Raw genomic sequence first — 13,347 nt, 5'->3', positions numbered from 1 at the left:
TCTCTTCCTTTCAAATCATATGAACAGGTGTGTTCTTCATCCTGAAACTTCCCTGTCTCACTGAGCCCCATTCTTGCTCCCAGTTCCTTCATTCCAGAGATGAGTGGCTCTCTCTTCTCCAACAGTATAGACATAGACACACAGTGCTCTTACCAGTGGAGCAGAAATATATTCTCTTAAGAGAAATATGAGAGCCCCCCCTTATCAGAACCACGGTTGAGTGGGGCCAGAGATGAGATAACTTTGATCTTTTCCATTAATCTAGGTGGTTTCTGTTCTTCTATTTTTAAATGTTACTCCCTCGTTAAAAATCATAAAACATTTCATACTACCAAAGAATATATAAAAAAAATTATAGGGGCGCCTGGGTGGCTCAGTCGTTAAGTGTCTGCCTTCTGCTCAGGTCATGATCCCAGGGTCCTGGGATCGAGCCCCACATCGGGCTCCCTGCTCTGCAGAAAGCCTGCTTCTCCCTTTCCCACTCCCCCTGCTTGTGTTCTCTCTCTCACTGTGTCTCTCTCTGTCAAATAAATAAATAAAATATTTTTTAAAACATATCTATAACATGTATATGGTGTAAAAAACAATAAAGTATCAATGTACTCATTACCCAGATTAATATCCCATCTGAGCAGCCTGCATTCCCTTCCCAGATCATATCCCAACCCACATTGCATTACTGTTCCCACCAATGGTAATCACTGCTTTCAATTTTGTGTCAATCAGTCCTTTGATTTTTTATAATAGTTTTACCATGAATGAATGCTACTAAGCAATATACTATCAAGTTTTTTGTTTTTAAATTTTTGTACAGTTATCATACTCTATATTTTTTACCAGATTTTTTCATTCAACACATGTGTTTACAAATCATTCATGTTAAGTTGTGTAGCACTAGATTAGCAGTTCTCAAAGCATGGTCCAGGAAGACTTTGACATCCTTTCAGGAGTTAATACTAAAATGTTACTTGCCTTTTTCAGTCACATTCTCCAATGAGTGTACAGTGTAGTTTCCTAGAAGCTATATAATATGTGTTATCCCAACAGATTGAATGTAGAAGTAGATGTGAAAATCCAACTTTTTATTCAGCCAGTCATAGAAGAGATTGCAAAAATATAAAACAAAGCTATTAAATTTTTTGACAATAGTTATTTTTCTTAAAAAGTATATTACTTAACATGTAACAGGTTTATTATTGGTTATTTTAATAAATTAATTAGTATTTTTAAATCTCTCACTTTTAATTTCTAATGTAACTATTGATAGATATACCCAGCATTAACAGTTCTTTGAGGTCCTCAAATTTTTTTAACAGCCTTATTGTATATATAATTTACATATGATGTTCACCCATGTAAGTGTAAAGTTCAGTGGTTTTTAGTATATTTATAGAGTTCTACAACCGCCAGCACAATCCATTTTAGAACATTTTCATTACCCCAAAAAGAAATCCCATTTGCATTAACAGTCTCTCTCAATGTCTCCTCCTTATCCACTGGCAACCACTCATTTACTGTCTGTCTCTGTGGGTTTGCCTATTCTGGACATTTCATATGAATAGAATCTTACAATATTTGCTCTTTCATGTCTGGCTTTTTTGACATAGTATGTTTTCAAGCTTCATCCATGTTGTAGCATTTATCAGTAGTTTATTTGTTTTTATACCAAATAATATTCCATGGATATGTATATTCCACATTTTATTCTTCAATTCATCAGTTTATGGACATTTGGGTTATTTCTGCTTTTAGGCTATCACAAATAACACTACTGTGAACACTGGTGTGTACCAGGGTTTGGGGGTGGACATATGTTTCCATTTCTCTGTACCTACATAATTCTATGTTTAACGTTTGGAGAAACTGTCAAAACTGTTTTCCAAAGTAGCTGCCCCATTTTACATTCATGCCAGCAATGTAAGAGGGTTCTGATTTCACTACATCCTCACCAACATGTGTTATTTTGGTTTTTTGGTAATAGTCATCCTAAAGGATGTGAGATGGCCTCTTATAGGTTTGATTTGCATTTCCCTAATGATTAGTGGTATTGAACATCTTTTCATATGCTTGTTGGCCATTTGTAGATCTTCTCTGGAGAAATCACTACTCAGATTCTTTGCTTAGTTTTTGTTTTGTCTTTTTTGTTGAATTGCAAGAGTTCTTTATATATTCTGGACACAGGTCCCTTATCAGATATAAGATTTGCAAGCATTTTCTCCCAGTTTTTTGATCTGGATGTTTTCTGTCTTTTTCTTTCTTTCTTTCTTTCTTTCTTTAATGGAGGGGGTGGAGCAGGGCAGAGGGAGAGGGAGAGAATTTTTTTTTTATAAGATTTTATTTATTTATTTGTCAGAGAGAGAGATGGAGACAGAGAGCAAGTACAAGCAGGGGGAGCTGCAGGCAGAGGGAAAAGCAGGCTCCCCGAGTAGCAAGGAGCCTGATGCGGAACTTGATCCCAGGACCCTGGGATCATGACTTGAGCCGAAGGCAAACACTTAACTGACTGAGCCACTCAGGCATCCTGAGGGAGAGAATCTTAAGCAGGCTCCTCCACCCAGCTCAGAGCCCGAAGTGGGGCTTGATCTCACAACCCTGAGATCATGACCTGAGCCTAAATCAAAAGTCAGATGCTGAACCAACTGGTGCCCTGGGATTTTTACTTACTTGATGGAATTATTTGTAGCACAAATGTTTTTAGTTTTGATTAAGTTTAACTGTTTGTCCTTTTGTTACTGTGTTTGATGACATATCTAAGAACCCACTGCCTGACCAAGGTCATGAAGTCATACTATGTTTTCTTCTAAGAGTTGTAGTGTTAGCTCTACAACCTTACATTTAGTTCTGCAACCTATTTTGAGTTAATTTTTATATATGGTATGAGGTGGGGTCTAACTTCTTTCTTTGCATGTGAATATCTACTTGTCCCAGCGCTATCTGTTAAAAAGACTAATCTTTCCCTCTTGAATTGTCTTAGTTGACTTAATTTAGTATGTGGTAGTCCTTAGGGAACTGGGCAGAGGATGCCTTTCTTCAGAAAGGTTTTGCACCTATGAGTGTTCTCAAACTTGGCACACTAATTTTTCACATGGGGTTTCCTCCAACTGCATGAATAATGTTACTTTAAATTCCAGGCTTCCTTGAAAGTAGGCCCTGGGTTGTAGATCGGCAAGGGAAATGATTATTAGTAGTAATAGTGTTATCATTAATGATAATCCTTTTTTTCTCACCTGGAGTGCAGAAGGTTCCTTGTTACTTTTTTCCAACAAGGTTTTCATTGGAGCCTACCATTTCACAGAGAGAGCTCTTCTAGGATCCCAGCTTTAAAGTGAGGGTCATGGGCTCTCACTCCATTTGGTATGTGTCCTAGGCCCCATACTAAGGTTAATTCCCAAACTGTTTGACTTCAGGGTGGCCCCTGCTAACATATTTGCTTATCTCTGTGTTCAGTTGCATGTGTGTGTGGTGTGTATTGTTTTTATCATTGTTGTTAGCTCTGGGATTTAATTTTCCTTACCTTCTCGAGAGCTCAGAGAAGCATTAAATAGGTGTTATAGGCTAGGTGATTGCAGTAGAAGCCTCCCCACCCTTGCCGTGTACACATGGTCAGAGCGGGAGTGGTTGGTCTTGGTCTCAGTGTGTGGTGACATCTCTATTTTAGGAGGCCTTCAGGATGGGGACTGTGATTGGGAACTTTGGTTACAGAAAGTTCTTTGGTCTTGCAAGGGAATTTATGAGAGACAACCATAAAATTGTCCATTTTGAGGTTGACCAATATGTGTTAGTTGTGAGCCATATATATGTGACTGAGGTACACCTTCCATCGGCTTTCTTATTTCAGGAACAAGGAAAAGTGGACAGTGAAGAATAATAGATAATTAACAGGTACATAATAAACATTAAAGATTTTAAGTTAGATGCTCCCAAATAAGGGGATAATTACATCTTCCAGGACATAAGGTGCATCATTATACAGCAAATAAAAATCCCTGTGTTTACTATAAAATTTGCCATCACAAAAAATATGCTCATGATATCTAACAAACTGCTTCTCGGTGGAGACACTGTTGGCATTCTCAGCAGTACGGTTCTTTATTGTATGGGACTGTCCTGGGTACATGGCCCAGATAAACGCGGACACAACATTCCTGATGCAAGGTGCTAAAAGTCAACAGCACGCAGCCCCCAGTCCCAGCCAACCTCCCCCAACATTGTAACAACCAGACCATCCCCTGCATAATCCCAAATGCCTGAAGGGGAAGGGAAAACCCGGATTGAGATCCTCCAACTAATTATGAACCTGGGTCTTTAGGATAGTTTTTTTTCATTTATTGTGAATATAGGATAGTTTTAAAACTTCTATTAGTCCTATATTTTAAGTTAGAGATTTATAAGACATTTCGGATTCTATCTTTTTCATTATCTCCATGGAGAAATTTTTAAAAGACTTTATTATTTGCAAGGCCCTTGTTTGCTGTGTATTTTGTATATGCTATTTTGTTTATTTGTAAGATCCCACTTAGCGGGGCACCTGGGTGGCTCAGTCGTTAAGCGTCTGCCTTCGGCTCAGGTCATGATCCCAGCATCGAGCCCCACATCGGGCTCCCTGCTCCGCGGGAAGCCTGCTTCTCCCTCTCCCACTCCCCCTGCTTGTGTTCTTTCGCTGTGTCTCTCTCTGTCAAATAAATAAATAAAATCTTTAAAAAAAAAAAGATCCCACTTAGCTAGATTTTGTTCATTCCCAGACCCTTCTAGGAAATAGAAGAGTCCTGCTGTATGAAAGAGGTTTTAGCTCTAGCTACAGGAATATTCAAAAGTATGTAAGCTTCTAGTCAAATAAATGTACTTATTATACTACCTTCATGGCATAGTCATCCCACCCTAGCTTGCTTGCTTGCTTGCTTGCTTGCTTGATCACCTCCTTCTTACAATGCCCTTCTCCATCTCCTCTCTTTCCATCTTTCAGACGTTTTCCTGGATGAGTCAGATTGTCAAAACCTAAACCTACTCATCAATTTCAACTTCATTTAAAATGGTACAACCAGTTATTATGTGCCTCCTGATGGATGCGATAGGAAGTACATAGCACCACCTCTGGTATATTCCTGCCCCTCCAAAGAAAATGTGAATCAGGCCTACAGATCTAACTACCTTTTCACACAAAGTATGGAAGTAAAGCAACATCTTAAACCATTCCATGTAGATGCAATAAGCTAACAATGTGAGAGATTCTACTGATTCAAATGTTTCTTTAATAAATAAATAGCAATAAAAATTTTTGAAGGGTTTCTGGGGGCTCTTATAGATTCTAGAGACTTAAGGAAACCTATCCTCTAAATGCAATATGTAGATCTAATTTGAATCTTGATTTGAACAGACCAACTGTAAAAAAATAATCACTTTTGAGAAGATTGGGGCAATTTGAAACTTGATCTGGTTATTAGGAAATTATTGTTAATTTTATTAAGTATGATAATGGTATTCTGGTTGGTATGCTTTAAAAAAAAAAAGACTGATCTGTTAGCTGCTAAAGTATTTATAGTTAAAATACATTGATGTTTGGTTATTTGCTGTGTAGGATCTGCCTCAAAATACACCAGGGGTGAAAAAAACAGAAGGGAAAAATAAAACAAGATTTGCAAAGTCATGTTAATTGTTGAAGCAGAGCGATGGGTTCATGGGGGTCATTATCCTACTCTGTATACTTTTGTGAAATGTTTTGAAAATTTTTACAATAAATGAAAAAAATAAAAGTCCTTTCATTTACTAGTAATGCATGGGTTTATTATTTCAGGGATTCGTAACATTCAGGGATGTGGCCATAGAGTTCTCTCAGGAAGAATGGAAGTGCCTGGAACCTGCCCAGAGAAACTTATACAGGGATGTGACTCTGGAGAACTTCAGTAACTTGGTCTCACTAGGTAAGGATGTTGCGTAATGCAGGGCCAGACAGGCAACAAGGCTCCCAGGGACTACAATAATGGAAGGTTGTTATCACCTCTGGTATAGAGGGAAAACTGCCACTGGACCATGGTGAGAGCTGGAGTCATGGGGAAGGGCCCAGCAACAACTGTAGCCACTTCCAGAACTCCCCGGTCAGAGGAGGGAGGGAGAGGGATAAATACTCTGAACTCTCTCATCCTACCCAGTGGCCTCCTGCTGATGCTTTCCATAATGCCAAACCAATGAGAAACCATAGGGCCAGGATAATACAGTCCTTACAGGTAAGCTTTCTGGGGCAGGACCAAGAACAGGGAGGAATGGATTGAGCAGGGAGGAGAAGGCAAATGGAGAATGACCACCATAGTTATCTACTCTAAATAATTCAGGACTAGCCTTCTGGAATTTCTGGTATCTTCATGGTGAATTTCTAGGGAGACTTACAAGTTTCTGGCTGAATTTCTGCTCTCTGCTCCCAAGGGAATTGTTTGTGCTTTATGGAAGGGGAAATGGGTAGTTCCATGGGCACCCCTGTCTTCCTATCCTTTGGACAAACTTTACTCCTTCCTTCATAATTGTCTCTCTTCCTTGGTGACCAAGGGACTGGGTTTGAATTTTGGAACAGGACAATCATGCTCCATTTCTTTTCCTGTAAACAGGACTTTCCATTTCTAAGCCTGATGTCATTTCCTTATTGGAGCAAGGGAGAGAACCCTGGATGATTACAAATGATATGACAGGACCATGGTGTCCAGGTGAGTGAGGGGTGGTCCACTGGGAGAGGTCATTGGGAATAATAGCCAGTGGGTGAGTCAACTGATAGCAGTAGCTTGAGTTATTGTTGAGAAGCTTCCCTCCAAGCCATACCGAAAATTGCCGAACAACAGCCTGAGACATGAAGACATGAAGAGCAAAGATCTTGTCAGCATCTGATCCCAAGGGAACCTTGCCCTTACCCCCATTAATCCCTCTCTTCTTTCTTCTTGCTTGGTTTCCTCCCATTTCAAAAAAGGACATGCTCCCTTCTTCCTCAGTGGCTGCCTTTTTACCTGTACTTTGGATCCTTTTTCCTGCAAGTATCTTCATCCCTTAAAAAATACTTAATTTCTTTTTTTTTTTTTAAGATTTTATTTATTTATTTGAGAGAGAGAATGAGACAGAGAGAGCACATGAGAGGGGGGAGGGTCAGAGGGAGAAGCAGACTCTCCGCTGAGCAGGGAGCCCGATGTGGGACTTGATCCCGGGACTCCAGGATCATGACCTGAGCTGAAGGCAGTCGCTTAACCAACTGAGCCACCCAGGCGCCCAAAAAATACTTAATTTCTTAAAACAGCTCACTTTACCCAATTCAGCAATTCATTTATTCTCTAAATGTTTGAGAGAGACAGTCACGTAGAGTGGCTAAGGGCACTGACTTGGGAATCAGACTGAGTTCAAATCTTGGCTCTGCCAATTACTAGATCTGTGAGTTTAGGTAAATTGTTTAAATTCTCTAGAGTGCTTCAGTTTTATCCTCTGCAAATGAGTTAAAAACAGAGCCTTCCTTATGTAGTTATTATTGTGATTGTTACAGGAATTAATCATATGAAACTGCCCAGAACAATGGCATGTAGGAGTGACCACTAAGTAAAGATTATCAAGTGTTATTAATTAGCACATGCTGGACGATATTGGAATCTTTGAATACTTAATACTGAATACTTAATCCTTGAATACTTTGAATACCCCCCCAACTTCTCTGTTATTATTATTATTATTTACTTTCATCTGGGATTATTTTTCCTTTGTCTAAAGAACACCCTTGGGGCGCCCTGGTTGGCTCAGTCAGTTAAGCGTCTGCCTTCGGCTCAGGTCATGATCCTGGGGTCCTAGGATTGAGCCTCGCATTGGGTTCCCCGCTCCGTGGGAAGCCTGCTTCTCCCTCTCCCACTCCCCCTGCTTGTGTTCCCTCTCTCGCTGTGTCTCTCTCTGTCAAATAAATAAATAAAATCTTTAAAAAAAAAACAATTTGTTGAGCAGACCTACACAAAAGGAAATGTTAAGGTTTTTTTTAAAGATTTAAAGAAAAAAGGAAAAAGCTTTATATTTTAGTATTCTTAAATAGATTTTTTCAAAAGATTTTATTTATTTGACAGAGAGAGACACAGAGAGAGAGGGAACACAAGCAGGGGGAGTGGGAGAGGGAGAAGCAGGCTTCCCGCCGAGCGGGGAGCCCAATGCGGGGCTCGATCCTAGGACCCCGGGATCATGACCTGAGCCAAAGGCAGACGCTTAACGACTGAGCCACCCAGGCGCCCCAACAAATTCTGGTTTTGACCACATGAAGATGTCTTTATTTGGGGCGCCTGGGTGGCTCAGTTGGTTAACCCACTCTGATTTTGTTTTAATGTTGTTTTTTTGTTTTTAAGATTTTATTTATTTATTTGATAGAGACACAGAGAGAGAGGGAACACAAGCAGAGGGAGTGGGAGAGGGAGAAGCAGGCTTCCCGCAGAGCAGGGAGCCCGATGCGGGGCTCAATCCCAGGACCCTGGGATCATGACCTGAGCCAAGGGCAGACGCTTAACAACTGAACCACCCAGGCGCCCCTAATGTTTTTGTTTTAATGATCCTGAATTCTTCTTTCATACCATCATTGTTCTTATAATATTTCATAAATTAGGAATTAATCCTCACTAACAATAAAGATATAAACCAGTCATCTGCACACTATATAGTCTGTGGGCCAAATCCAGCCTGCCGCCTGTTCTTATATGGCCTGTGAGCCTATTGAATTCCGTAAATGCCTTCTAAGGGGTGCATATACAAAATTAAAATGATATGTTTGTGGATTGATATCGGTGTTTGGCATTTATATCTGTATGAAACATTCCAAAAGATTAAATAAACATATAAAATCTCATTACTGATCAGCACCAACAGATGAACATTTACCATCAATTTTGATGCTAGAGAACACTAGCCTTGAACTCCAATTAAGTGAAATGCTGTCTTCCCCAGAAAGAATTCTATTCTTCTATTTTTTAAAGATTTTTTTAAAAAAGATTTTATTTATTTATTTGAGAGAGAGAGCATGAGCAGGGGGAGGGGCAGAAGGAGAGGGGGAGAGAAAATCCTCAATCAGACATCCTGCTGAGTGTGGAGCCTGATGCAGGGCTCCATCTCACGACCCTGAGATCACAACCTGAGCCGAAACCAAGAGTCAGATGCCTAACCGAGCCATTCAGGCATCCCTACCATCTGGCCCTTTATTTTTATTTATTTTTTTTTTTTTAAAGATTTTATTTATTTGCGAGAGAGAGAATGAGAGACAGAGAGCATGAGAGGGAGGAGGGTCGGAGGGAGAAGCAGACTCCCCGCCGAGCAGGGAGCCCGATGTGGGACTCGATCCCGGGACTCCAGGATCATGACCTGAGCCAAAGGCAGTCGCTTAACCAACTGAGCCACCCAGGCGCCCGCATCTGGCCCTTTAAAGAGAGTTTGCCAGGGTGCCTTGGCTGGCTCAGTTGGTAGAGCATTCGACTCTTGATCTCAGGGCCTTGAGTTCAAGCCTCACGTTGGATATAGAGCTTACTTAAAAAAAAAAAAAAATGGGGCACCTGGTGGGCTCAGTCAGTAGAGCATGCAACTCTTGATTCAGGGTTGTGAGTCAAACTCCTTGTCGAGTGTGGAGCCTACTTAAAATTAAAAAAAATAAAATCATAAAAAAAGAAGAAAAAGTTTGCCAACCCCTGATTTAGAGATATAACTGAAAACCCATGTTTAAGAAAAGTGTATATAATCAAAATTGTATTTGCCATGCACCTATACCAGCTTTTTTTTTTTTTTTTTTAAGATTTTATTTATTTGACAGAGAAAGACACAGTGAGAGAGGGAACACAAGCAGGGGGAGTGGGAGAGGGAGAAGCAGGCTTCCCGCTGAGCAGGGAGCCCGATGTGGGGCTCGATCCCAGGACCCCGGGATCATGACCTGAGCCGAAGGCAGACGCTTAACGACTGAGCCACCCCGGCGCCCCCTATACCAGCTTTAAATCACCAAGACATCTGCACTTCAAAGCTCAAAAACCAGGAACCAACCTTCTGGTTTTTCTTTGTACTTTGGCTCTAACCTACATTTCCATGGGAGAGTAGACTCCAAGGTTAAGATTGAACAGGTGTGATAGATACATCAATAAAGTACTCAGGTTTTTCTTTCTGTGTGTACTAGTTTCCTGTGGCTTCTGTAACAAAGCACCACAAACTTGGTGGCTTACAACAATACACATTTATTATCTTAGACTTCTGGAGATTAGAAGTCCAAAATGCATCTCAGTGGGCTAAAACTGAGGTGTCTACAGGGCTGTGTTCCTCTCTGCATCCTTTCTTTAAAAGGAGAACCATATATATATATATATATATATTTTTTTTTTTTTTTTTTTTTTTTTGCCTTTTCCAGCTTGCATTTCTTGGATGATAGCCCCCTTCCATCTTCAAAGTCCGCAGGATAGCATCTTCAAATCTCCCTCTCTGATTCTGACTCTCCTACCTCCCTCTTTCACTTATAAGGACCCATGTGATTACAATGAGCCCACCCCAGTAATCCCCATCTCACTGTCAGCTGAGTAGCAACCTTAATTCCATCTCCAGCCTTAATTCCCCCTTGCTGTGTAATAGAGCATATTCACAGTTCCCGCAATTAGGACATTTTGGCTGGGGCCTGGGGGGCAGTCATTCTGCTTACCACTCTGTATATGGGTTTGTTTTAGGGGTTTTTTGGGAGGGTGGCTTTTTTTTTAACCATTTTTCCCCCCATCATGGTAAGTGTACTCTTTAATCCCCATTTCCTATTTCTGCCATCTCCCCACCCACCTTCCCCTCTGGTACTTGTTTTCTGTAATTAAGAGTCTGTTTCTTAGTTTGTCTCTCTTTTTTTTTCCTTTTGCTCATTTGTTTCCTTAATTTCCACATATGAGTGAGATAGAGATCATCCATATGATATCTGTCTCTCTCTGACTTATTTCACTTAGCATTATACTCTCCAGCTCCATCCATGCTTTTGCAAATGCCAAGATTTTGTTCTTTTTTATGGCTGGATAATATTCCATTATGTGTATATACCATATCTTATTTATCCATTCACCTATCAATGGACATTTAGGGTGCTTCCATAGTTTGGCTGTTGTAAATAATGCTGCCATAAGTGTAGGAGTACATGTATCCCTTTGAATTTGTGTTTTTGTATTTTGGGGGTAAATATGCAGTAGTGCAATTCCTGGATCATAGGGTAGTTCCATTTTTAATTTTTTGAGGAACCTCCATACTGTTTTCCACAACGGTTGCACCAATTTGTATTCCCACCAACAGTGCACAAGGGTTCCTTTTCCTTCACATCCTTGCTAATATTTGTTGTTTCTTGTGTTATTAATTTAGCCATTCTGACAGATGTGAGGTGATTTCTCATTGTAGTTTTGATTTGCATTTCTCTGGTGATAAGTGATACTGAGCATCTTTTCATGTATCTGTTGGCCATCTGTATGTCTTCTTTGGAGAAATGTCTTCATGTCTTCTGCCCATTTTTATTTTTATATTTTTTTAAAGATTTTATTTATTTATTTGACAGAGAGCGAGAGAGCACAAGCAGAGTGCAAGGGAGAAGCAGGCTCCTTGCTGAGCAGGGAGCCCGATGTGGGGCTCAACCCCAGGACCCTGGGATCATAACCTGAGCCGAAGGCAGATGCTTAACCATCTGAGCCACCCAGGCGCCCCTTCTGCCCATTTTTAACTGGATTATTTGGTATTGAGTTCTATTGGTTCTTTATAGATTTTGGATACTAACCCTTTATTGGATACGTCATTTGCAAATATCTTCTCCCATTCCATAAGTTGCCTTTTAGTTCTGTTGATTGTTTCCTTCACTGTGGATGTATATGGTTTTTTTGTTTGTTTTGAGAAAGAAAGAGAGAGTGTGAGCATGAGTGGGGGGGAGGGGGGTGAGATAGAGGGAGAGAGAGAGAATCTTAAGCAGACTCCAAGTCCATTGCAGAGCCCAAGGCAGGGCTTGATCTCACAAGCCTGAGATCATGACCTGAGCCGAAATCAAGAGTCAGACATTTAACTGAGCCACCCAGGCACCCCATGGATGTATATGTTTTTTGAACACAGATCATTAAATATGCATAAATTAAAAGTGTATATAGCATAACTCCACTGGAATTCTATATTCTGTTGCTAGGAAGCCCATTACTGTTTATTCCATACAGAATATTTAGTTGGTGTGTTTTCTTTCTTTCTTTTTTTTTTTTTTCTTCTTTTTCTTTCCTTAGTTGGTGTATTTTCTAAGTGCTTGTGGTTCTTGGGGTCTTGGGGAAGCTTTTAATTAGGTTTTTAGTTGTTTGTTTTTTTTAAATAAATATCACATACAACTTACCATTTGGCCATTTTTAAAGTATATAATCCAGTGGCATTAATTACATTCACAGTGTTGTGCAACCATTACCACTACCCATTTCCAGAATTTATTCATCATCCCAAATAGAAACTCTATTCATTAAACAATAACTCTCCATTTTCCCTTTCTCGCAGCCCGTGATTACCTCTATTGTACTTCCTGTCTCTATAAATTTGACAATTCTAAGTACCTCATGTAAGTGGAGTCATATAATATGTGACCTTTTGTATCTGGTTTAATTCACTTAGCATAATGTTTTCAAGGCTCATCCATGTTATAGCACTTACCAGAATTTCAAGAAAAAAAGCTGAGTAATATTCCATTGTATGTATATACCACATTCCGTTTATCCATTCACCTGTTGATGGACACTTGGGTTCTTTCCACCTTTTGGCTATTGTGAATAATGCTGCTGTGACCAGTGGTGTACAAGTATTTGAGTGCCTGTTTTCACTTCTTTGGGGTATATACCTAGGAATGGAATTGCTGGATCAGATGGTAATTGTATGTTTAATTTTTTGAGACCTACATTTGTTTTAGAAAGCCCTGTGATATGGTACCTAGAGAGGAAATGAGACAGTGTTCAATATGACGATATATTATCCTTGGTTGAAAGAGAATGACAACAAAGATAGGCAGGGACTCGCTTTGCCAAGAGCCTGTGAACCATGGCAATGACTTTGGAATTTATTGGAATTTTACCAGTGACTTTGGAAATGCAATGAGAAGGCTATGGAAAAATTTAAGCAGGGATTTTCATTTTGATTGGCATCAGCATCATGTTGTTAAAAACACAGATGCTGGGGCATGAGGGTAGCTCAATCCGACTCTTGGTTTTTGGCTCAGGTCATGATCTCAGGGTCATGAAATACAGCCCCGCATCAGGCTCTACACTCAATGGGCAGTCTACTTTGAGATTCTTTCCCTCTGCCCCTCCCCCCCACTTTCTCTCTCTCTCTCTTTCTCTAACATAAATCTTAAAA

The 13,347-nt window shown here is 40.1% G+C and overlaps 1 protein-coding gene across 7 annotated transcripts in view; it reads left to right on the top strand.

The window, feature by feature from the left end:
- The window catches only part of ZNF565 (zinc finger protein 565), a 35,717-nt gene that overhangs the window by 18,347 nt on the left and 4,023 nt on the right, over positions 1–13,347 (top strand). For 4 of the 7 annotated variants that reach the window (XM_045891395.3, XM_064581396.1, XM_064581395.1 and 1 more), the window contains 2 exons: positions 5,792–5,918; positions 6,597–6,692. In XM_045891395.3, the coding sequence (XP_045747351.1) occupies positions 5,792–5,918; positions 6,597–6,692 (223 nt within the window). Of the gene's footprint in view, positions 1–4,963; positions 5,162–5,791; positions 5,919–6,596; positions 6,693–11,536; positions 11,711–13,347 lie in introns of all 7 variants that reach the window. The other 3 variants (XM_064581397.1, XM_064581394.1, XM_064581393.1) reach the window with 3 other exon arrangements.

Source organism: Mirounga angustirostris, unplaced genomic scaffold, assembly GCF_029215605.1.
Source record: "Mirounga angustirostris isolate CCGP_5_RB_7025 unplaced genomic scaffold, mMirAng1.0.hap1 SCAF_16, whole genome shotgun sequence".
Lineage (NCBI taxonomy): Eukaryota > Metazoa > Chordata > Mammalia > Carnivora > Phocidae > Mirounga > Mirounga angustirostris.
This window is presented reverse-complemented; position numbering and strand designations above follow the sequence as displayed.